This window comes from Cervus elaphus, chromosome 26 (assembly GCF_910594005.1).
Source record: "Cervus elaphus chromosome 26, mCerEla1.1, whole genome shotgun sequence".
Lineage (NCBI taxonomy): Eukaryota > Metazoa > Chordata > Mammalia > Artiodactyla > Cervidae > Cervus > Cervus elaphus.
This window is the reverse complement of record NC_057840.1, coordinates 26363285-26387830: the sequence shown is the minus strand read 5'-3', so window position 1 is coordinate 26387830 and position 24546 is coordinate 26363285. Positions and strand designations below refer to the sequence as shown.

General features: G+C 37.5%; 1 protein-coding gene and 1 long non-coding RNA gene across 10 annotated transcripts in view; one reads left to right on the top strand and one right to left on the bottom strand.

Annotated features, from left to right (window-relative positions):
• The window catches only part of ADGRG6 (adhesion G protein-coupled receptor G6), a 153908-nt gene that overhangs the window by 67176 nt on the left and 62186 nt on the right, over positions 1 to 24546 (bottom strand). For 4 of the 9 annotated variants that reach the window (XM_043888669.1, XM_043888676.1, XM_043888671.1 and 1 more), the window contains exons 3-6: positions 16525 to 16869; positions 13517 to 14140; positions 4476 to 4544; positions 2180 to 2263 (exon numbers count right to left, since the gene is read on the bottom strand). In XM_043888669.1, coding sequence (XP_043744604.1) covers positions 2180 to 2263; positions 4476 to 4544; positions 13517 to 14140; positions 16525 to 16869 — 1122 coding nt within the window. The remainder of the gene's footprint in view (positions 1 to 2179; positions 2264 to 4475; positions 4545 to 13516; positions 14141 to 16524; positions 16870 to 24546) is intronic. The other 5 variants (XM_043888670.1, XM_043888673.1, XM_043888674.1 and 2 more) reach the window with 2 other exon arrangements.
• LOC122684529 lies at positions 10552 to 23252 on the top strand. The gene is made up of 3 exons (XR_006338075.1): positions 10552 to 10608; positions 21247 to 21305; positions 23136 to 23252. It is a non-coding gene; the product is annotated as an uncharacterized LOC122684529 (long non-coding RNA).

Here is a 24546-nt window from a genome sequence, read left to right as displayed (position 1 = left end):
GTTTATCACATCAGTTTCCCAAGAAAAGTGTATTTGACATTGCTGATAGCATGTGAATGATCTCAGATAGTCTAGAATAGGACATTAAATCCCATTTATTCACAAGGTAAACAAGTAATTCTCTTTTCAATTATTTCAAATTTAACTACACCAAAGACAAAAAAATTAATTACAGTGGGTCTTGTAACCCTCCCTTTAAAAAAAAAAAAAATGAAGGCTTCAAGTGCTGAGATGTGAGAAGACAACTGGATATAGAGAGAATTCAGTAGCATTGTTTTCATTATATTTATTTTCACTTTACACTTCTATTTTAAGACAAGCAGCACTAGTTTCAGTTTACAACTGTGATATTTTCCCATATAAATATAAATGTTTAAGTAAAAAAGTGAGTCAATTTGGGGGGGGATAAAACCTATTATAAATGGTAGAGACAGTTCAAGGATGTGGTAAAATTGAGATGCTGCAGAAATTTGAGAACACAATTTGAGACTATTTCTACAACATGAGGACTTTCAAATATTTTTTTAAGTGCTCGGATTACATTTTTATCAAGAATGATCTGAATTCGCGTTTTCTTTCCTTCAAGTGGCCAAATCAAACCATCTGAACTGATTCTAACATTTGCTTTTTTTGTTGAAACGCCCATGAAGGTTATGACGCAGAGAGAGATGCACTGAACAAGGATCTCTTCAAGAATGTCAGAAATGACATGATTGAGTGAAGACAGCTCCACTCCACCAAGGCGAGGACTCTGAAGCATCATGTAAACGTTCTTGGGCAGTAAGAGGATGTGCCAGTCCTGGAGGGAGAATGCCACAGAGGCTCTTTGTATGTTCATACAAAGAGTGAAATACTTGGTTAGAATTATAATATTCCCATCTACTGGCTAGAGTCCATGTGAAATATGCACTGGAAATTTCAACTGCTTTTGCTTTCTTGGGGGTTGCTGGAATTTTTGCTCCATCATAAATCTCCTTGGCGTAACTACCAGAATAACCATAAACACTTCCCTGAATCGGCGTCTTTATAACCCTAATGAAATTTATATCTACGTTTCATGTAAAATATTCCATACTTTCAATTTAAATGTCCTTACAGAGGAAGTTGATGTAACCCCCAAAGCCAAAAGAAAAAACGAACTATGCCGGTTTCTCTTCTCTGGGTTTTGCTTCCTGGTGATACATCACAGATGTCTTGGCCTTGCAAGTTAAATGATTGAGGTTGAGAAAATTCCTTTGTTTCTAATACCTCATATTTGAGAATATTACTGTGTTTGAGGCAATGGTGTGCTCACCTGATTGGAATTTCTCTTTTTCAGAAGAAACTGAATCCACTTACTCTGAATTACCAAAAAGCTATGGATGTAGTCAATATAGGTCGCAGATTAAATAATCAACCTGACATTTCCCCGGTTCATTTCTTATCTTACTGTAACTTTGCAAATTATAAATAATATAAACAGAAATGTATTTGTACAAGGAAAAAACAGGAGGTATTGGCAGTTACTTGAAGTTTCGTCAGTCAAAAATTGATTTATAATTTAGTTAATATCCAATCACATTCTAACTATGGTGTGCGTGTGTGTAGTTGCTCAGCTGCGTCCGACTGTTTGCGAATCCATGGACTACAGCCCACTGAGAGCCTCTGTCCATGGGATTCTCCAGGCAAGAATACTGGAGGGAGCCATTATCCCTCAACAAATAAAAACAAAGAGCAAAGTATTACTGTATAAAAGTGATCTAAATGTTTGAACATAAAGTTGGCCTCAGTGAGAAATTAAATTACTAAAAGTATGTAGTTTTTTGAGATTACAAAATTCTTTAAAACAGGTTTCTTTAGAGAATAATCTGACAGAATGCTATAAATTTTTTTCTTCTCGGGTCTCTAGTATAATGCAAACTCATTCCTTTTAACTAGTCTTTCTCTGAAAGCTTCCTTTGAAAGAAATTTTAGCTAAAATTCATAGATGTGATACTTTGATGTGTACTCATTCCATTGGTTATTCGGGGAACTCAAGGCAATCAAATGATATTTATTTTACTAGTCTTGCAAATGTACAAATGTACCAATTGATTCTAACAACAGACACTTTGTTGGAACATTAGATATTTCCACCTTTGGAATACAGGTGTTCATCAAGTCAGACATACCACAAACATAAAAGGTAACGATTTCTTACCATTCCTTTGTGTATCGGTTCTGTTAGTAACAGGCATGTTAGTGGTGACAGTGGGTGATGTAGTACTAGGGGGGTTTACAGTAGCTGGTAATAAAGATGAGAAAGATGTCATTTTGCAAAAAGCACATGAAAGTTAATATGGATAAGCAATCTATAATTGATGCATGAAAATATATAGAGGAGGAACAGAAACCATTTCTTGCCACTAAACACAAGTTTCAAGGTTATAATGTATAAAATGAAGCAATGCCTTCTATAGCACATTAAGAATCTGTTCCCATGGTCTTTGGTGCCATCTTGTACAAGAGTATGAAACTGGCACAAAGAGAATGGAGAAGGAACATTCAGATTCTAGACCTAAGTTTGCCCTCAAGAGGCTGATGATCACACAGCAGATGAGTAAACCTTCCTAGAATTCAGTCTCCTAAGTCTATAAAAAGAAAGGCTAGAGAGGGAAGTCTGAACACCACCTGTCAGCTTGAAAATTATCTAAACTAAGTTTCTGATATACTGAGAGTAGCAAAATAAAATTTCAGAAGAAAATATACTTCTCCTAGAGAAGATAAATGTGAGGGAAAAAAAGAGAATGAATTGTGTGGATGACATCAATCATCTAAAGATCCCAATAACTTTACTAAACACTGATGGACAAAATGGATTTCATAAGGGCAAGCCTTACAGGAGGGATTTTTCAAAGCAGTATGTCAAAGCTATGTTTCTGATTCTACTAAAACTCAAAAATTAAACCCTATGTAATGCTTTGGTAATATCTTTCTAAAGGATTCTGGAAGAACAATGTAAGTAGTAAAATAACTGTACACATAATTTTCCTTTAGTTTATCTTAGGAGTATATTTGTATAAGATGTACATTTCTATTTACAATAACTATTTGTTACATATTTCTTTTAAATGGACTTTCCTGGTGACTCAGATGGTAAAGAACCCATCTGCCTGCAACAAGGGAGACCTGAGTTTGATCCCTGGGTTGGGATCTTTTAATTAGAAAAAAATTACCTAAATTTAAAACATTTCAGTAATTATAAAAAGAATTACCTTCCAAAGGATCTTTAGAAAATATTGAATTCCTTATTCAAAACGTCTATTCTTAATTAAAATAATTTTTTCATTTCAAAATAATATAAACACTTAAGAATGAGGATTCTTTTTGAAATCTTTTGTATTTTTAAATTGTGAACAGTTATATTTATGTAATGCAAAATACATCTAAGTCTCAGATTAAAAGAAAAAAATAAAATTAAAATTTAAAAAAAACCTTCACACTTGAACTAAGCAAAATTAAGGCTTTTTAAAATTTCATTTAACTATTTTAAAACCACACTGAGTTCATCAAAAGAAACTACTTAATGACTTTATTATCTTAAGGTATTCATCGACAATAATATCAAGAAATAATGTCTCAGAAAAGAAAAATAATAATGAGTTGCACCCCTTCTCCCTGCCTACCCTATACCCACAGTGAAACTATAAAAGAGAGCTTAGGTTTCTATTCACTTAGTCTCACTTCTAACCCGTCACTTTAATCCTATGACCTTCTTAACAAAAGACCCAACTTTACAAAAGGCATGGTCATGATTCTTAATGTGGCATATAGAAATGCTACTTCAAAAAGAAGTATATAATAGAATAAATGGATGGAAATGGGTCATGGATAATCAGAAGAAGCAATGACAAAATTAAAGCAAAATATTTTAAAACTTATGCAACTATGGATTATTCAGCATGCAACTATTCAATACATAATATATAATTATAATACTGATCATAGTATAGTCATTATGCACTGTAATAATTAATAAAATTACATTCATATAAGTAATAAGATAACTATTTTTATCTTAATATTTAAGTTACATTGCATATCATAAATTGCCTCATGGCCTTGTCTTAAACTTAATTGACTATTCAACTTAATTTTTCCTCTTGTTTTTTAGACATGAGTACTTTTTCAAAATATTATATGGCTATATTTATACTGGACAATATTTTTGAGACGAAATAGAGGGAAAAAATGAAGTCAACCCTTCCTAATAGCATATAATTATTCACATTTTAAAAACTCAGTGCTTTATGGAAATGTGGTCATCTAGTGTGTGAATGCATTCTTTCTCTACACTGTGCACCCACACAACTAAAACACATCCAGAAATTCTTCTGGTTTGCTGGTTTCTGGCTTCTCAAGCAAAAACGAAGATAAAATTCAAAACAATGACAACTACATTTTCCAAAACAGCAAGTAGGAAACAGACACTCCAGAGGACGATGTTGACTCCCTACCTTGGCAGAGGGTCCCCAAATCTGCACAGCTGGCTAGTTCTGCTGCTGGGAGTGGAATCAGGTAGGAACCTTGATCAACACAGAAAGATTGTACAAATATGACTTATGATTTAGTGATATTATCCAGACAAAAAAAATCATGAATCATTTGATTGGTGTAAAAGGATCAGCCCTGGGAGAGTCCACTGGTAATATTTTAACATCAAGAAAGTCTCTGTGTCTTAATTTCCACAAATGTAAAATCAAGCTACTGAAATTTCTCTCAAAATCTTTAACTCAATCTACTGGCCCTATCCACACACGAAAGGAAAAGAAGTGCTACTACCCCTTAAACTGTGCATAAAGAGTTTAGGACCTTTACACAAAACAAATTATAAAGCTTTAGTGGAAATTCATACAAATGAAATAATAAGAACATGAAAGATAAGTTTCAAAAGTGAACATGGATATTATTATTGCTCATAAAATACATATTTTTGGTTCACAGGTCCTAGCACATACTAGCTACAATTCCAGAAATAAGTTTCCGTGACTTCAAGTTGGTCTCTGTGCCTTTTTATTTCAAGTTTTGCTGACTCATCCTCAGCAGGAAACAAAATTTGAGCTGATTTTCTAGTAGAAATAGTGGATTTTCTCTGTTGCACTAAATCTCTCTCTGGCTACTAACAGGCTTTTATCAACAGGTTGAGGGTGAGGAAGATGGGCTAAACTTATCACAAAGCATATTTTACTATGATTAAGGACAGAAGAGTAAATACAAACATATGCATACACATAAATCTTTGGCCACCTAATGCAAAGAGCCAACTCATTGGAAAAGACCCTCATTCTGGGAAAGACTGAGGGCAGGAAGAGAAGAGGGTGAAAGAGGATGAGATGGTTGGATGGCACCACGGACTCAAAGGGCATGAGTTTGAGCAAACTCTGGGAGATAGTGAAGGACAGGGAAGTCTGGCATGCTGCAGTCCATAGGGTTGCAAAGAGTCGGACGTGACTGAGCGATTGAACAACAAGAAAATGCACATATATATACATACACACCTATACTGAATTTTTAAAGAATATTTCTATAATAGTAACTATATTCTAATATTTAAACATCTTCCAAACTTTCTGTGGCAATGGTACATGAAGAGAGAGGAGGTACATGAGCCAACAAAAGATGTCTAATTAGATTAACTGTGTGCATAAGCAGAAAGCATCCCAACAATTTAGCAGCATCTCAGAAGCATAGTTTCTTCATTCTTAATTGCCTCAAGGAACTGGCCCAAGAAAGAAATCATTTTATTTTAGAAAGAGCCAACCCTTGGGCTTCTGGTCTGTGATGTTAGCTAGCAAGAAGATTTTATTACAGACCTTTACATGTTCATTCAATAAACATTCATTCGCTGTTAACAGTAGGAGAGACAGGGAGGCTAGAAGAATGCTGTAAAACTATGTCTCTGCTCTCAGAGAGACATGAATGGGAGGTGGCTTCACCGTTTTAACAGAGAAATATAGATGCATAGTGGGCCAAAGGAGCATGTGACCAGCAGTTTGGTGAGAAGGGTGAATAAAAAATCCTTTACAAAGATTAACTAGATGGTTATTACTGGCAGACTGAATTACAGAGACAAATTCCCAGAAAAAGGCTTCCCAGGTGGCACCAGTGGAATAGAGAACCCACCTGCCGATGCAGGAGATGCAAGAGATGTGGGTTCAATCCCTGGGTCAGGACAATGCCCTGAAGGAGGTCATGGCAACCTACTCCAGTATTCTTGCCTGGAGAATCTCAAGGACAGAGGAGCCTGGCAGGCTACAGTCCATAGGGTCACAAAGAGTTGGACATGAACGAAGCAACTTAAGCATGCACATGCGCATACCAAGAATGTAGTCAAACCGTCTGTGAACCCAAACGGCATGGCATTTCTGGAGTAGGACATTTGTAGAAAACTGGTAGGAATGATCAGATATAGAGGCAATGGACAGTTGTACAGGGCCTTGTAGAATGCAGGCACTATGAATTCTGGGACTTTGTGTCTTTCTTCCGAAGGTGTATCCCTCACACAGAGTAGCTGGGTCCTCAATGTTTACTGAATGTATTATGAATGACTATGAACATTTTGAACTCTTTCTTGAAGGAAACGGAAAAAGCAAAAGGGAACTTGGTGAGAAAATTAGATTTAAATTTAAAAACAATCAGTTTTGAAGCTCCATAACTAACTAAAAGAGAGGAGATACAAGAAGCCTGAATAAGACTAATAATTCAGGCTTCATATCACGAGTCCATTGAGGATGGACAGAAAGAGATGGATACAAGACTTGAAGATGGAATAGATAGGGTTTATTTAGTGACTAATTGAAGAATGGAGAAAGAATAGGAAGAACAGAAGAAAATTTTTCTAACTTTCAACTTGAGAAATTGGTACATAATGGTCTCAGACAGTAAATGCTGGAAGAAAAGCAAACTCAGGTGGGGTGGGCTAAAAGTAAGTCCAGTAATAGGAACTGAGGTATCATGTGCCATCTGGTACATGAGCAGGTGTATATGTTTTTGTAAGAGATCTAGCAAGGAAGTACTCCACAGAAGCTATAGATGTGTTTGAGATCACGTGAGCGAGGGTGTAGATTTGATGGAACCACAGATTTCCTATATTTAAGTATCAGAGTTTTTTTAAAAAAGAGAGAGAGCTATAGATTTGAGAAGGCAAAAATAGTTCTTGTCAATGATTTTACAGAATTCAAGTTAAGAAAGTTTCATGGAGGGTGTGGCCACATCGAGTACACAGTAAGGTCCACAATGATAAAGACTGAGAAGACCCTTCACTTTGGAATTTCGCTAACAGCTCTACAGAAATTCCCTTCAGTAGTGTGGCAACAATGAATTCTAGATTTCCAATGTTTGAGAAGTGAATGCAAAAAAGAGGAAGCCTGGCTACGAAAGGAAGCAGAGATGGGGTGGGCGGGGGGCCGTGTCAAAGAGTAAAAACTTAATAGCAAGTGTACTATGGAGAAAGAGTATGTGAGAGGTAGAAGCTGAAGCCAGCCTAGAATTTGATCTTGAATGTTTTCTGCCCATTATTTCCTCCCATCACACTGAACTGATGCCCCCTTCTTGCAGGACCTAACTTCTCCTTTAGGTATTTACATTTTAGTAAGGAACTTTTGAACACTACAAAGCTCTTAAAACTTAAAATGACTGAGGAAACCTCAGCCAACATAACATGCAAGAGAGGAGACCCTTGGACGGAGTTCCTGTGCTGCTCACATCACACACAATGTTGGCAGACACAGGCTCCTAGGGCCCCTTCTGGCACTGATAGAGTATCTCTGGAAGACAAAGGGAGATAAGGGAACAATATTGTGGGAAAGAAGCCTTCGGGCTAACTACACATCCACTACATATCCAAGGTATCAAAGAGCTGAGAGGTGGAACTAAGGAAAGAAAATCAGAAGACTTAGGATTTAGAGTAAGACACTTAACAATTTTCTTTAACATTTCACCAGTTTGATTGCATAGTAGCAAGTCTAAATTTCACTCTGTGACATACCTGTCATGGAAAATTGTAACATTTGTTTCTCAGTATTATCAGCTGTTCCTTCCTGGGTACTTTTAGTTTAGCAAATTGACAATGCTTTATAAATTCTTTATAAACGCTATTTTATGATGCTTCAGTATAGCAACAGGAATTACATTTGAAGTCTGTTTCAGTGAAAATGGTTCGAATACAAGTGACAGATTTAATTAGAAAGGCCCGGAATATTGATAAATGAAATCTTACATTACAAATACACCAAATTACATGAACAAATACATAAACTATTAAAAATGTGCACAAACTTTTCATTTGCAGTCAGTTCAGTTTCTGGCATATCTACATAGAAAAGTCATTCTTCCAATTGATTTTTCTAGGTGGATAGATTTACAAACCAGAACACTGTTAAGGAAGAAGAGACAGTTCTTTCTCCTGGATATATTTATCATTAAGAAATTGCTTTCAGAATATGACCTATGTACAGCCTCTGGTATTTCTGGATACTACAAAGGGATTTAAAGGTATCTACTCAATATTAGCTGCAAAAATTAAAGCCAAATTTCCTTTAAAAAGGTAGTCTCTGAAAAAGGGCAGTTGATGAAAAGCTATAAAGCTGTTAGCCTTTCTTCTCCATATTTTGTTCTTCCAAAATCTTGCTACAGAGAGGAGTCAATATTTATACAACTTGTAGTAAAAAGAGACTGACTTAGCTAACCACTCATCTCACACCTTACTTAATGACAATCCAAACAATAGTTGACAAAGCTAAAACTCTCAAGTGAGTTGCACTAGTAAGACAAATATTAATTCCTTTCAATTCCCCCTTTGTAATTGTTACTAAATTGAATTCAAATTTTTCATAAATGCATTTAAGATTATTTTTGGATGCCACTTATGCTCATAAAGAGTTTGGGTATCTTCAAAAGACAAAGTCCTTCGTAAAAATAAGTGATTTCATCTTTGTTATTTAAAAAAAATTCAGTCATCTAAAAATGCTACACTCAATAATTTGTTAGGAATGAACGGAAGGAGCCAATAGTGAAATCAGAGTTTTATGGCTCTGAGGGACAGAACTGTAACAACTGAAAATGAAAGGATAGGAATCCAAGAGCTGATGAAGTCTTGGCAATTAAGTGTAAAATTGCAGAGAGGAAAACAAAAGTCGGTCCAAATCCAAAAACGTCTAGAAAGGAAAAACATCAAAGTTGGATACTTAAGAATTATATCTTATCTCTACATTCACAGTGGTTAATAAATGGAAGTGATTAATAAATGCTTGTTAAATAAATGCAATTTGTTTGAACTTAAACTATTCATTGAGTTATACAGTACCACTTCTCAGGAAAGTCCAGTCATCAGTAAAATAAATAAAACTGGTATAGAAGGCATTGTCTGTTCTTTGTGGAAATTGATGGACATTAGCCACCTAAAACTGAATCATGGGCTTCCTTGATAGCTCAGTTAGTAAAGAATCCTGCCTGCAATGCAAGAGACCCCAGTTTGATTCCTAGGTCAGGAAGATCCACTGGAGAAGGGATAGGCTACCCACACCAGTATTCTTGGGCTCCCTTGTGGCTAGCTGGTAAAGAATCCGCCCATAATTCCAGAGACCTGGGTTTGATCCCTGGGTTGGGAAGATCCCCTGGATGAGGGAAATGCTACCCACTCCAGTATTCTGGCCTAGAGAATTCCAAGGACTGTATAGTCCATGGAGTTGCAAAGAGTTGGATACAACTTTCACTTTCACTTTTCACTTTCAAACCTGAATCATAACAGAGGCAAATGATTGAGCTTGTAATTAAAGAGTCCATTAGGGAAACCGTCTATCCACCGAGGTTATAAACCCAGTACTGTTTAATAAAATTGTCTTAAGAAAAAGAATGATGATATAAAAAGAAAAACCTGCTGAAAATCAATTATATTTCAATTAAAAAAAAAACCTGTTGAAAATTTCTTAATTAGATATATTCCCTAACTGTGCTTAGAACAGCATGGGAAAATAAAAATACAACTATGAAGTTATTTAAAAATTTAGTAATAACATGTTGATTTTATTGCTAGGATAGTCAATATTTGAAACAAAAGGCAGGATGCTTTAAAAGGAGTCAATTCAGTTCCATCATCTTTTTTTCATATTAAAATTTACTTAGCAAGAGACCTTTGGAAAAATCAATTCATTTTCTGTCACAAGTTGATTCTGGAATGAAAGTTCATATTTAACAGATATTGTCAAGCCAATGGAATGTTAGGCATGAAATTCTATTTTCCTATTGGTTACTGTACTGATCATTAGTTTTGGGAAATTACCATTACCATAAACAGAAAGTCACGGTGTTCCGGAAAAAAGGAAAGGTTAAAATGTTAATAGAGCACACATTTTTTCATTTATTCAAGTTTTGCTTAAGTAACAAGCTCAGATATAATCTCTGTTACAGGTATTTCCTGTCAGTTAATAAGTGACTTGGGTTCTTCAACTCCCAAAGCTTATGATTAAGCAGCAGGAAACTCCCTCTCCCGTTATTACTCTTGAAACACAGTCCAGGATATCTGAATGTACGGAACGGGGGTGCTGAGAGTCACTGTGGAATGTCAAGAAGAGGAACTCAGACACTGACTGTGTAAGCCTGTGCTACTCCTTTGAAGTCATTTTGAAAACTTACCGATGGCTAAGCTCCACAAGCATAGATCTGATGCCTTCCAGTAACCGTAAGGCTTGGAAGGGAGTCTTAAAGACCGTGTTAAAGAAAATATGAGAATTCCCAAACAGATGAGAATTCCCTGGGCAAATGGACAGGAGACGTGCATTTTAGCCTCCCAACTGCCTCAGCCACTTATTTTATCTAAGCTTCGATTTCCTGCCCTGTTTAAAGTGAAGGGAGTGGCCTAAATTGGGATTCCCAAACGTAAGTGCCTCCCTAGGCCAGAAGCTAATCTAAACAGGGCTGGTGTGGGGAGAAAACGGGGGGTGGGGTGGGTGGGGGTAAGGGCCAAGGGGGCCTGGAAAGCCCCTTCAAAGGAGGCCGTCACCATTTAGCTCCAGCTGCGTTGGCCAGGCAGTCAGACAAACTAAGGTACGTATTTTTTTTTTTAAACCAGGGAATCCAAAAATTCATTTTTATGTGAAATCTAATTTTTTAAAGTTGAAAATCAATCATTATTTAAAAGTACTGCATGGAAATGCAAATAAATGAAAAGAAATCAATGTTGTCACCACTCGTGCCTATGGGCTAAATGAGCCCTAAGCGACTGGCCTGTTATCTCTGGCTCAAGAGATCTAGTGGGTCTTTCCCAGATTGTACGAAGTGTGTGCTTCAGAAAACGGGACCCTTTGATTTTTTTGTCTAGTTTCAGGGGTTGGCAGATTTTCTTTAGGATGGTGGGCCAGGTCATCTCTCAGAATCAATCTACTCTGTGCTAGAGCACAGAGGCAGCCACAGGTGATAAAAAACCTATGTTCCAATAAAACTTTAGTTACAAAACAAGTGACCTACCATAGGCCCTTCTCATTTGCCAATGCCTGGCCTAGAGGATTTCTTAGGAGAAGTTTAGGAATTTTGTATACTAGATTCCTCATAGTTTATTATAATAAGGTATTAAGCACTGGAGGGGGGAAAAAAAACCCTTATTAATTTTGTTTAAAACAAATACCATGCTAATACCTGAGAAAGCTAGTGTTCTGGCCAGCAGTGCTTTCTGTAGCAGAGATGGCTCCTGGGCCTCTGTCCTCCTCATCTGGACAAGAATTGGCTTGCCTACTCTAGCAGGACATCTCGTCTTCTAGTTCTGCTTATTCTCAAAGACAGTTTAGGGAAACACAGTTCTAAAACTGAACACTTTGGCTTCAATTTCTGACCTGGCTACTTATTAATTAAATGACCTAAAAAAAACAAAACAAAACAAAAAGATAAATGACCTTGGAGAAGCTACTTAAGCTCCGTGTACCTCAATTACTCATCTGCAAAATGGGGTTAATCATAAAACTCACCTCATGGCATCTGTGTTGCAGGAATAAGTTACAATGTATAAAGTGCTTAAAACAGTACCTAGAGCACAATACATATTAAAGCAACATCTAAATATCTAGCAAGTATTAATATACATAGCCAAATTCTTTTTCTAATTTTCTTCTGATGGTCATAGTTCTCAAATACCATAGAAATGCAAATATTAAATAGTCTATATTATGATTTTTAAATAATGGCCAACAATACGATGAAAACAGGGCCCTAAAGATAATCTCCTTGACTGTAGGAAGGGTACCACTGACCTCTCCTCACCGTTCACCACCCCACACAAAACACACACACTTGATTTTCTCAATTTCCTAGCGGAGTGAAAGACTTCTCAGGAGTCCCTGAAGGTTGTCCTCTGTAGCCAGTCTCAGACTGAGAGGATGTCGGTTTACACTGTTAACTCTTACAAAGTTCCAGAGTCTCCTTCTGGAATAGGGCTGTGGTTTACCCTCTTTTCAACAACCCACAAGGAAATACCTCTCAAGTGACATCACGTAACAGCCTCCCACCATCTGCAGGGCCACCGTGGACCACACTGAGAGATGGGCTGCCCACACAGGGAAGTGGGTGACAGGAGTCCCCCAGCTGGAAGGGCAAACACAGGTCAAGGATATAGGACAGGGGCCTCAGGTCTTCAGCATGGGTCCTATTTTCTTGAAAGTATTGGGAATCAAGTCGCAATAGAATTCCCTGCAAAATCACTTACAGATGACTTTTGAATATTAGGCCCCTTCTTTCCCTCCTTTATTGAGTTAACTCTGCGACTAAAGAACATGTTATCAACACTTTAGATTTAGTCATGTGACACTGAAAATTGATAATGACCTTTTACTTTTTATATCTCAGTCCTAGAGTAAAATAAGGACTTCCAGAATTGACTTATGTACATAGAGAGTACTTTATAGAAGTCTTTCTTAATGTAATTGTTATAACATGGAATTATATCTCTAAATATTTTGCAGTTGGCTACTCACAATAATAATGCATTTAAAGTCTCTCAAAGAGCAACCAAAAAGAGAAGAGTATTTGAAACAGACAACAAATGCTCATTTTCAAATAAGTGGGGGGAGAAAAAGAAAATTGATAATTCCTGATTATCAAGATTTTCCATAAAATGGACCGTTCTGATATTGGCTAAATACATACCATTCTTTAAGGTGATGGTTGTTTAAGTAATGTAATGGAAACTACATTCCAGGATGACAAAGATCAGTTTCTCACTATACCATCTTTGTGATTAAAAACTGTAACATTAATTTCTTCTGTTTTGGTCCTGGAGTTAACATTTCTATCTAAGACACAATAATTGTAACTGTTGTTTATGCTTGGGGAAAACTGATATTTTATGGCATAGGAAAAACTTAAAAACGGTAGGACCGAAAGCCTTCGTTGAATATGTATGGTTTGTAATCATATACAAAGATGTCTGTCTATATAATTTCTTGTTGACAAACATATTCACAGAACAATGAGAAAAAAAAAAAAAAAAAGAGTGGCTATGCTACAAACTTACCACAGCTGAGGTTGCTTTCAGCTTTCAGAGCTAGGGTTGGGATATTCCAGAAGTCATTTTGCCAGTCCACCACATTCCCTTTCACACTGCAGCTGAGGTTGGAGAGGATTCTGGAACTTACGGTAAAATTCCAAAGTCGAAAATTATAAATGTCCCCTTTGAGAGAGCCAATGTCATGTTGGTTGGAGCCCAGCAACAATTTCCCATTCCCGGGAATAACTTTACTAGTGGTAGAATTGCATGAAACTGTTCCATAGTTTCTTTTGAAATTTACACCAATGGAGCCCATAGAACTACTCCAAACAATGCAGATCTGCTCAAAGGTTTCTGTGAAAATATCTTCCTTATCTTTCACAGGTAAAGCACTGTTTAGGAAGCATTTTGAGCCAAAAAATGATAGAAAGTAGCCAGTCTTGGTCTTTCCGAAACTGAGCAATTGTGGGAAGGATGCACCTGAGTAGGAGAAAGCTATCCAATCGCTGTCTTCTTTGCCCATTTTGGTTGCTTCAAAGCAGAGTGTGAAAGCTCTGAGCTCTGGAATAGAGACACTTTTTGCAACAGATACCTGGTAAGAATCAAGTGACTGGGGTAAAATGACCTTTTGATTCCTTAAGGACACCGCAACTAGAACAAAACACAGTAACAGACAAAGCATGTTAACTTCGAACATGGATTAAAGAGATGCAAAATGTCTGAGACCTCCAACCTCCACCTTCTCTGCTAATTGGCTTTTACCCACGGTCTGCCCCACCCTCTCCCCTTTCTCTGCCCACCACTCTCATATGCCAATACCAATACCAATAAGAAACCCCACCCATTTTAACTCTAGTCACAGTTGGCTCTCACACCTAAATCTTCCAGTTCTAGCTTCCAAAGTGATATTTTTTTTTTCTTTTTTTAAATCCCTGAACTGAAGGAGATTAAAAAAATTAAGGAAACTACTGGTTTCAGGAAAGTTCATACATTATGATTTTTAAAACTATGTTTCTTTTCAAACAATTTTTAAACATAGTAGCTAACAGTTCTGTTTTTCACTAACCATCACCTTTAATTTGACCCAAACACTCCTATACTACCCTTTCCCTTTGGATACCGCATATCTTACTAGTCTTTCCCATATCAGGTTATTTTAGGATCAAAGGCAAAGACAATTACATTGAGTAGAGGGAGTCTTGTAACAAAAACCAAACAAAAATGGCATTTTAAGACACATTTCCTTGACTTCTGGGCATGTGAGCTAATTTCTGAGACAATACGGAGCAAAGGTTCAATGACAGACATTGAATCTCCCTTGGCCAAGTCATTCTGCCTTAGCCCCCATGTCTATAAAATGAAGGGAAAGGCACCAATTATATATGTGGTTAATGAGAATTGAATAAGGTAATACCTGCAAAGCACCAGAGCAGCACCTGTGCCAAGCTGTATATAGCTAGCACTGATTACTAATATAGATGACTATTATTATGTGCATAATAAAATTAAAAATGTATTTAGCCTAGTCCTTCTGTGACATACATAAAATTATTAAGTAATACAATGGATTTCATTCTGGGCTCAAACAATAGATATTGGTAAACATTATGTACTGACTTGAGAGAGAAGTAGCTGTTTACACTGGCTTCATGTGAATGCTAGTTTGAATACATTTTAATACACATCAAGAATAGCTCTATAGTAAAAAAAAAAAATCCTTTTAAATGTAAATATTCTGGTCAAAAACCCATGATGGAGTTTAATGAATCATGATTGTTTAGTCCACTTCTTAAATATAAAGCAGCATACAGGTCTACTTGGACTTTGCTGGTGGTGCAGTGGTAAAGAATCCCAATGCGGGGGAAGCATGCTCAATCTCTGGGTGAGAAGATCCCCTGGAGAAGGAAATGTCAACCCACTCCAGTATTCTTGCCTGGGAAATCCCATGGACAGAGGAACCTGGTGGGCTACAGTCCATAGGGTCACAAAAGAGTCGGACACAACTTAGCGACTACCTACCCAAAAAGATACAGTATAAACCCAGTATTCTATATGCATTGTGAAAATAAAAAGGTCGGAGGGAAATATGTCCATCAACATTCTATTAGTAGTTATGGCTGGGTGGTAGATGTGTAGGTAATTCTAATTTTTTTTTTAATTTTCAAATTTCCCGTAATATTTTATAACCTTAAAACATTATTTGAAAAATTAAAGCATGTATGTTTCAGTTAACCACATATATATCTAATGTTAATCACAAACAGTAAATAAAGATGTCTATCAAAAGCACAAATTGTAATAAGCAGGGTCAAGCATTTCCATAGTGCTGCCTTTCTTTTTTGTTTCTTTTTTTGATAAATAAAGCCTACTTAAGTAGCTCAGGATGGAAAAAAAATTATTACTAAATCTCATAGTCTTGAAACTTGAGTTTTCCTTCAGCACAGAAAGGTTCTAGAGAGAATGGTTCAATTTCAATGTTCTGTTGTGCCAGAACCTAGGAAATATGTCTGATAAAAATATATTTCTTTCTTTCAATTAGCCATTTTCAAGGGGCTTTCCTCAGGCTATGTTATTTATTAGCTTCAGTTACACAAAGCTCATTTTACATGTTAATGTACATTTTTATTTCTTATATTTGTTCTCCAGCATAATTCCTAAGAGCAACATCTTAAAAGCCTAAAATAAAGTGATTTATAAATAAGAATACTTTGAATGTTTGCCGGAGAGATATTAGAATTAGAGTCAATTATTAGCTGTGGGATATTCACAGAATTTTTCAAACAGCCTTTAAATGTTCTCCATGTAAACACTAGAAAAGTGTTTCAGCTCTACCGTAACCAGATTTTGGATCTGGTAACTATATATTGCTAATGAGAATGCTCAGAAAATATGAACAGATTCCTGCTGCCCTTAAATTCTAATCCTAATCATTCATATTCACATAAAAGAGCATAACTGTGTCCTCTGGGCCTTGTGTTTATTGCTGAACATGATAAATGAAAGCAGAAGTTTGGCGCCGCCTTTGGTTTACATACCTCTGATGTAGCTGGCATTGAAACCTTTCTTCTGGATGCTAAAGTCACTTGAGAAAGACACATGCATCTCATTCGCACTTGAGTTAAATGATAGGCCTTTGGCAGTTGCTCCACAAAACTTCGTCTGGCTCTCTCCATTATCAAGGGATAATGAGTCATAAATGCAATTGGGAGCTTCTTCAATGTCGAAGTCATTAAACGTTATCTGAATGATATAGCCCGTGGGGGCTCGGAGGGTCCACATGCAAGCCTGGCTGTTGGGGTAGTCATTAGGGTAGCACGGAGAAGTGAAGGTCCCAGAAGGGCTGGAGAGGACCACCCTGCAGTTGGCACATGCCCACACTGCTGGCCAGACAAAAGAGAGATGGAGAGAAGGGCTGGATCAGAGGTGTGCAATAAACCGGGAATACCACACTCAGGGGACAATCAAGCAGCAAGCATTTTTAAATAGCAAAATACAATCATCAACATTAAAAGGAAAATGAAACCATCTCAAGGAAAAAAAGAAAAACCAAGAGAGCAACAAAAAGTAAAAGGAAAATACACAATTTTAGAGCAATGATTTTTTTAAACTTGGGGGAGGGTCATAAACACTGAGAATCTGATAAAAGTCAGGGAAACTCTCTCCAGTAAAATGTACAGGGCCCCTGCACCTGGCGAACAATTTCAGGGAGTACATGAAGTCTTAGGAGGTAACACTCTGGATTTCACAAAGGTCCACTGACTTTAATCTTAAAGGATTAAGGATCTCTACTCTAGAGACTGAGCTAGGGTGGAGAGGATTTTACAGAACCATAAATGAAAAGCAATATTACAAAACTTGGAAGACAAAGACTTAGGAAATAAATGTTTAAAGAGAAAGTTAGCTAGTAGTACAAAAAAATTTGACAAGCTATCATTTGGCAAATTGCATTTTTTTCTAAAATTCAAATACACAGCATTACTATGGAGAACAGTGTGGAGATTCCTTAAAAAACTGGAAATAGAACTGCCATATGACCCAGCAATCCCACTCCTGGGCATACACACCGAGGAAACCAGATCTGAAAGAGACACATGTACCCCAGTGTTCATCGCAGCACTGTTTATAATAGCCAGGACATGGAAGCAACCTAGATGCCCATCAGCAGATGAATGGATAAGGAAGCTGTGGTACATATACACCATGGAATATTACTCAGCCATTAAAAAGAATTCATTTGAATCAGTTCTAATGAGATGGATGAAACCTGAGCCCCTTATACAGAGTGAAGTAAGCCAGAAAGATAAAGACTAATACAGTATACTAATGCATATATATGGAATTTAAAAAGACGGTAATGATAACCTTATATGCAAAACAGAAAAAGAGACACAAATGTACAGAACAGACTTTTAGACTCTGTGGGAAAAGGTGAGGGTGGGATGTTCTGAGAGAATAGCATTGAAACAAGTATACTATCAAGGGTGAAACAGATCACCAGCCCAGGTTGGATGCATGAGACAAGTGCTCAGGGCTGGTGCACTGGGAAGACCCAGAGGGATCGGGTGGAGAGGGAGGTGGGAGGGGGGATCAGGATGGGGAACACATGTAAATCCATGGCTGATTCATGTCAATGTATGGCAAAAACCACTACAATATTGTAAAGTAATTAGCCTCCAACTAATAAAAATAAATGGAAAAAAAAAACAAAACAAATACACAGCATCACCTTGCATGTGTGAAATACTTATGGTTTTGAAAAATACTTTCACTTCTTCCACTTGTTGATTTTAGTTGGCAATTATATACCTCTATGATTATCTCATGTAGTCACCCACTCAGTGAATATTAATTGAATGTCTTCTCCATGCCAGGCACTATTCTAAATAGTATATACCATGAGCAGGAAAGACAAAGTCTCTGTCTGAATGATTCTTACACTTCAGTTTTGGACCCAAAGATACAAACAATAGTATAATGACAGATAATAATTATGAGGTAGAAAGAAAAGTAAAGCAATCAATTATTTCACAATTATTACTTACCTAGAGCCTGGTCACCAGCTAGAACCAGAAACCAAGATCTACTGTCTTTCTATTTAGCGATGCTTTTGAAATTAATATTCATGTTGCTTTTAAACATTTATGTAAATGTAGGCAGCAATCTCATTTATTCAACATTCTGGATAAATAAACTGTGCGCATTTTATTTGGTCTGACCACATTTATGTGGTCATAAATAACTGACCACATACACTTTCAAACAGTAAAAGACTTCTACTGTGTTAATGGAACTCACTCTCAACTTCCTGTGTTCTTCCCTCTTTTACTGGGTTGAGTAGAATGAATATACAATAACTTTTCTTAAAAATGGTAGTTAGTGCAAGTATTACTTATCCTTCTATGATGTGGTGATATATTCAAGGATTTAGATGTGTTATGTTACATTGCTCAAGGTAGAGTTTTCTTTTTTCCTGTCCCTGGGGCCACCTTGTGTTATGGAGGGGTTTGTCAACTCTGCCCCACATCCATTCTTTCTAACTTGCCCTCTGTCCAGTTCCTCCTCCATAAATCTCCAACGTCTTTTACAGAGCTGAGGATAGACAGGGAAAAAGATCTATGATCATCAAATGTTAGCCAAATGCCTTCTCTTACCCACCCCTGGAGCGCTGAGCTCCTCTCCTTGGAGCATGATTAAGAGCAGCTGGGTGAATTCCTGGTGTGGGATGATTTTGCTTATTGTCTCGATCTCCCACGATTCTCTAGGCTCAACAAGCAAAGGTCATAGTCACCATCTGACCCCTCAGGACCTCACGGCACCCCTGCCACCTGGGAGGCCTTTGATAAAATTTGTTAAATGTATGAACAAATAAATGAGTTACACAAAGAGTTGGACACAGCTGAGTGACTGAGGGCACACACATACAAATGAGTCACATGACTAAATTAAAGAATGACTATAGTATATGAAAGTGTCAACCAAAATCTAAGCCCCCCAAAAGAGTGTATCATATCTGGGATATCTCTTCGGATGAGGTTTTCAGGCTCTTTCTTCCAATGATTTCACTCATGGCATGAGATTGAGATGATGAGGGCCTACCTCTCTGACATGTTTAGCTTTCTGTGACTGTACCCTGGGCTCAGAATCAAGAACTAATCCTGGTAGATTAACAGTAAAGTATCCAGCAGAAGGCACTGGAGATTATAAAAGAAAGAAAGAAAGGAAAATAAGATACAATCTCTGAGTCATCCCAACATGCAGACAGCATTATTTTTCCATAATGAGATGCTATCCCCGACATCCCTTACCCAACTAATGTTCATGATTTCCTTTACATTATTTTTGCCAAATTCTTCCCAAGAGCTAATGAAAGGTATAAAAAAAAGTCAATCTGACTCACCACACTGACCATGTAACCTTGAACAAGTTAATCTCTCTGTACCTCAGTTTCACCACTTTTAGTTCAGTCGCTCAGTCACGTCGACTCTCTGTGACCCCATGGACTGAAGCATGCCAGGCTTCCCTGACCATCACCAACTTCTGCGGTTTGCTCAAACTCATGTCCATTGAGTCGGTGATGCCATCCAACTGTCTCATCCTCTGTTGTCCCCTTCTCCTCCTGTTTTCAATCTTTCCTAGCATCAGAGTCTTTTCCAATGAGTCAGTTCTTCGCATCAAGTGGCCAGAGTACTGCAGATTCAGATTCAGCATCAGTCCTTCTAATGAATATTCAGGACTGATTTCCTTTAGGATGGACTGGTTTGATCTCCTTGCAGTCCAAGGGACTCTCAAGAGTCTTCTCCAACACCACAGTTCAAAAGCATCAATTCTTTGGCGTTCAGCTTTCTTTATGATCCAACTCTCACATCCATACATGACTACTGGAAAAACCATAGTTTTGACTAAATGGACCTTTGTTAGCAAAATAATGTCTCTGCTTTTTAATATGCTGTCTAGGTTGGACATAGCTTTTCTTCCAAAGGGCAAGCGTCTTTTAATTTCATGACTGCAGTCACCATCTGCAGTGATTTTGGAACCCAAGAAAATAAAGTCTCTCACTATTTCCATTGTTTTCCCATCTATTTGCCATGAGGTGATGAAACCAGATGCCATAATCTTAGTCTTTTGAATGCTGAGTTTTAAGCCAGCTTACTCACTCTCCTCTTCCACTTTCACCAAGAAGCTCTTTAGTTCCTCTTTGCTTTCTGCCATGGTTGTGTCATCTGCGTATATGAAGTTAATGATATTTCTCCCATTAATCTTGATTCCAGCTTGTGCTTCTTCCAGCCCAGCGTTTCTCATGATGTACTCTGCATATAAGTTAAATAAGCAGGTTGACAGTATACAGCCTTAATGTACTCCTTTCCCAATTTGGAACCAGTCTGTTGTTCCATGTCCGGTCCTAACTGTTGCTTCTTGACCTGAATACAGATTTATCAGGAGGCAGGTAAGGTGGTCTAGTATTCCCATCTCTTGAAGAATTTTCCACAGTTTGCTGTGATCCGCACAGTCAAAGACTTTGGCATAGTCAATAAAGCAGAAGTAGATTTACACTGGCAGAAGTAAAAGCACCCACTCCCCATGGTTATAGGGAGGACTGGATAGATTAGTATTAGAATGTTCTAGAAACTGTACTGGCCACACACATAGCACTATTTAAGTGTTGGCTATTATTGTCATTACTATAACAAAACCTGTGCATCAATAATTTAAGAAAAAAAAGTAGCACCCCATCTTAACAGAAACTCTTTTTCCTTTAGGCATCCATTGAGACAGAAAAGACAGAGAAGACTCCCATAATCATCATTTTAAAAAGCAGGTAAAGCATTCTTCTATATGATTCTCATTTACAGTAGCTTAACTGCATTTAGAGATAATGCTACCAAATAGTGATGATCTTAGTTGGATGAAATGTCATTAAACTAGGCACAATATCATCATGTTCATTATACTGATGTTTATAGATCCCAGCAAAGGGCTTTCACATAGGTTATCTCACTTGGCATCATAACAACCCTGGGAATTAGTATCTCCTCCATCTACAGAAGAAACAAATAAGGCTATTATAGATTATATAAATTGCCAAAAGTTACATGTCTAATTGATAGGACCAAGGTTCAAACCAGCTCTTCTGAATGCAAGTCCAGTGTTTTCCCAGAGAAGGAAAGAAGTTGCCAAGATTAAACAAAAGATGATGAGTCCAAGTCTTGTTTTAAGAGATAATGCTTTTTAATGGGCAATTTCTTAAACATAGTGTAATCACCCTGGTTTTGTTGTTTAGTCATTAAATTGTGTCTGACTCTTTTGTGACTCTTGGACTTGTAGACCTCCCGAATCCTCTGTCCAAGGGATTTCCTAAGCAAGAATACTCGAGTGGGTTGCCATTTCCTTCTCCAGTAACCACCCTAAAATTAATATATTTTAAGAAACTAATTTTGAAATATTTGAGTAAAGAATGTTAGAGAGTCTAAAATGTAGTGCTTTGGATTTGTCCACTTGGAGCAATAAAATATCACTGCTAATTGATTCCTATTCAAAGAGCCAGTACCCGAAGAAATTATTCTCTCTTGAAGGCGAGGCTACATAAAAAGATGGTTACAGTAGCCACTGAATAAGGTCTTGGGAAAACCAGAGTTAACATCTTTTAAAAGCTACCCAACTCAAAACATCTGGCTCAAGTTGTTCTCAAAGACAAATATAATAACATATTCACACCCATACTTTATAAAAGCAAAGTTTTCAGATAATCTAAACAAACAAACTAAATTCCACCCTTGGTTCTTGCCTATGCTTGCAATGTTGAGTAATAGTTCACTTCTGCTTATTTTTACAAAACTTTATTCCTCAAAGAAACTCAAATCTGAATTGGAAAACCTCCCAGTTATGACAAAGGCTATCTCAGTTTATATAGAATATTTAGATATAGATTTAATAACCATTATCTCATTTTTTTTCACCTGAGGTTTGGATTCTTACTCCACCTTTGCTGCAAGTACTTCTCTATAAATCAAATACTATGTTCTTTAAAATCCAAGACAGGAGTATCAGATCCCAAGAAATAAATCAAAAGAGATCAATTTTAGCTGCTTTTAACACAGATCTGTAGATGAAATAGCTGATATTCCTATACTGTGTTAAACAGTGAACAAAATGAATGCACCTAAATTAAACCTCGGGTTTGGTTTGGTTTTGTTTAATCTGAATGTGTATAAAACTGGCCCCAGTGAATTTGTTGGACAACTTGGCTGGTGAAGAAGTATCTCTAGAAAATTTCCCTTTAGTTGCCTGATCAGTTTGCATCTCTTTGAAGTCACTGTTTGAATTATCTGTACGAATCTCTTAAGTGAATTGCTTAAAAAGGTTTCAAATATTTGGCAGCCTTGGGGGTTTCTGCAGATGAAGCCTAAGGGCAGCAGCGGAGAGCTGTAGAGTCAGCCTGCTGCCTCAATCGTTACCAAACCAGGGTAGCCGCAAAGCATTTCCCCTGATCAAGTGGAATGCACCAGATATAACATCCCTGAAATGTAAAATACAAATAACACTTTGGATGCTGGCAGGCGTTAAATAACTAGTAATATACAGAACTGAACGACATCATCGAAGTATTTAAATCCAAGTGATTTTAGGTCTCTGTGTGTATTTTCCTCAGGATAGCAAGGCATCTGAAGGCAGTCTGGCTGTGACATCTGCGTTTCTGTTAATGTGACAGACTTGGCAAGCATGCCTGGGCTCCTCACCACTCCTCTTCAAGCTGGGCGCTCAAAGATAGCATTTCCGCGCAGGGCAAAGTCACTCTTTCACCAAGGTTACACTGGTCGTTCCACCCTCCTGCTAGAACAAGCTAGGACATTCGTTTGCTCCCAAACTCGTCCTAAAACACTGGTTTCCCCAGAGTTAACCAGAAAATTGTCTGATTTTCCTCTGTGATGTTTCAACCTGAAAATATTTGTCAGAAGCACCACAAATATGAAAGTGCTGGAATAAGTTGGGCTAACTTAGGCTTACCCAATGGTTCAGCAGTACAGAATCCACCTGCCAATGCAGGAGACTCAGGAGACTCGGGTTCAATCCCTGGTTTGGGAAGATCCCCTGGAGAAGGAAGCGGCAACCCACCTCAGTATTCTTGCCTGGGGAATCCCATGGATGGAGCCTGGCAGGCTAAGTCCACGGGGTTGCAAAGAATTGGACAGAACTGAGCACACATTCTGCTATTCTGCTGCAATAATTTAAACATGGTTCAAAATGTCCCACTCTACTTCAGTCAGTTCAATTAAGTCTGACCTCACTAGAATATGAACAAGAAGTTGAAATGAAGGTTCCTTGGTGAGACAGCACCATTAAGCTTGAATAATTTTTTGAATCTCCAAAGAAATCCATATGCACAACACCCTCAAACACATTTCTGTCTTCTGTGTTACTGTTAATGTTTAAACTTTGAATCTTCTTTCCATAATCACCTTGGCATGAGAACATTCCCTATGTAACTGCAAAAGGTAATACTTTTGAAGATCCAAACAAGAGAACTACTGTTAATCATTCTAGAGTCGGCTGAGCATGTAGATATATATCCTGTGTAAGAAGATTAAGAACCCAAGCACATGTGCATGCATTTGCACACACACCCACACACATTTTCATGGGAAACTATTCTCTCTTAAGCAATCGCGTCTTTTCTCCAGCTGTTAAAAACACAGTCTAAAGGCAATGCACCATTTGAAACAGTCTAAAGCTGCCTGCTTATAACTTACTCTACTTTCTAGTTAATGCATTCAAGTCTCTTATCCCCTTCCTCCCTGCACTGCAAGCCCCTAACTCTGTATTAATCTAGGCATGGACGTTCTCACTCCATGCACTCACAGCCTTCTGTACACTGCTGAAAAAATACTCAAAATCAGGCAGATTATTTATACTAAAGAGGATTCCAATGTGATCTCACTCACCTTCTTCAACATCTGATGCCTCTGAACACTCCCTGATTCTGTGTCCTCCACTCCGTTCCCACTGTCTCCTTGATTTCCTGCCTTTCTCTCTGCCCCCTCTGAGCACAGCTCTGCTCTCCT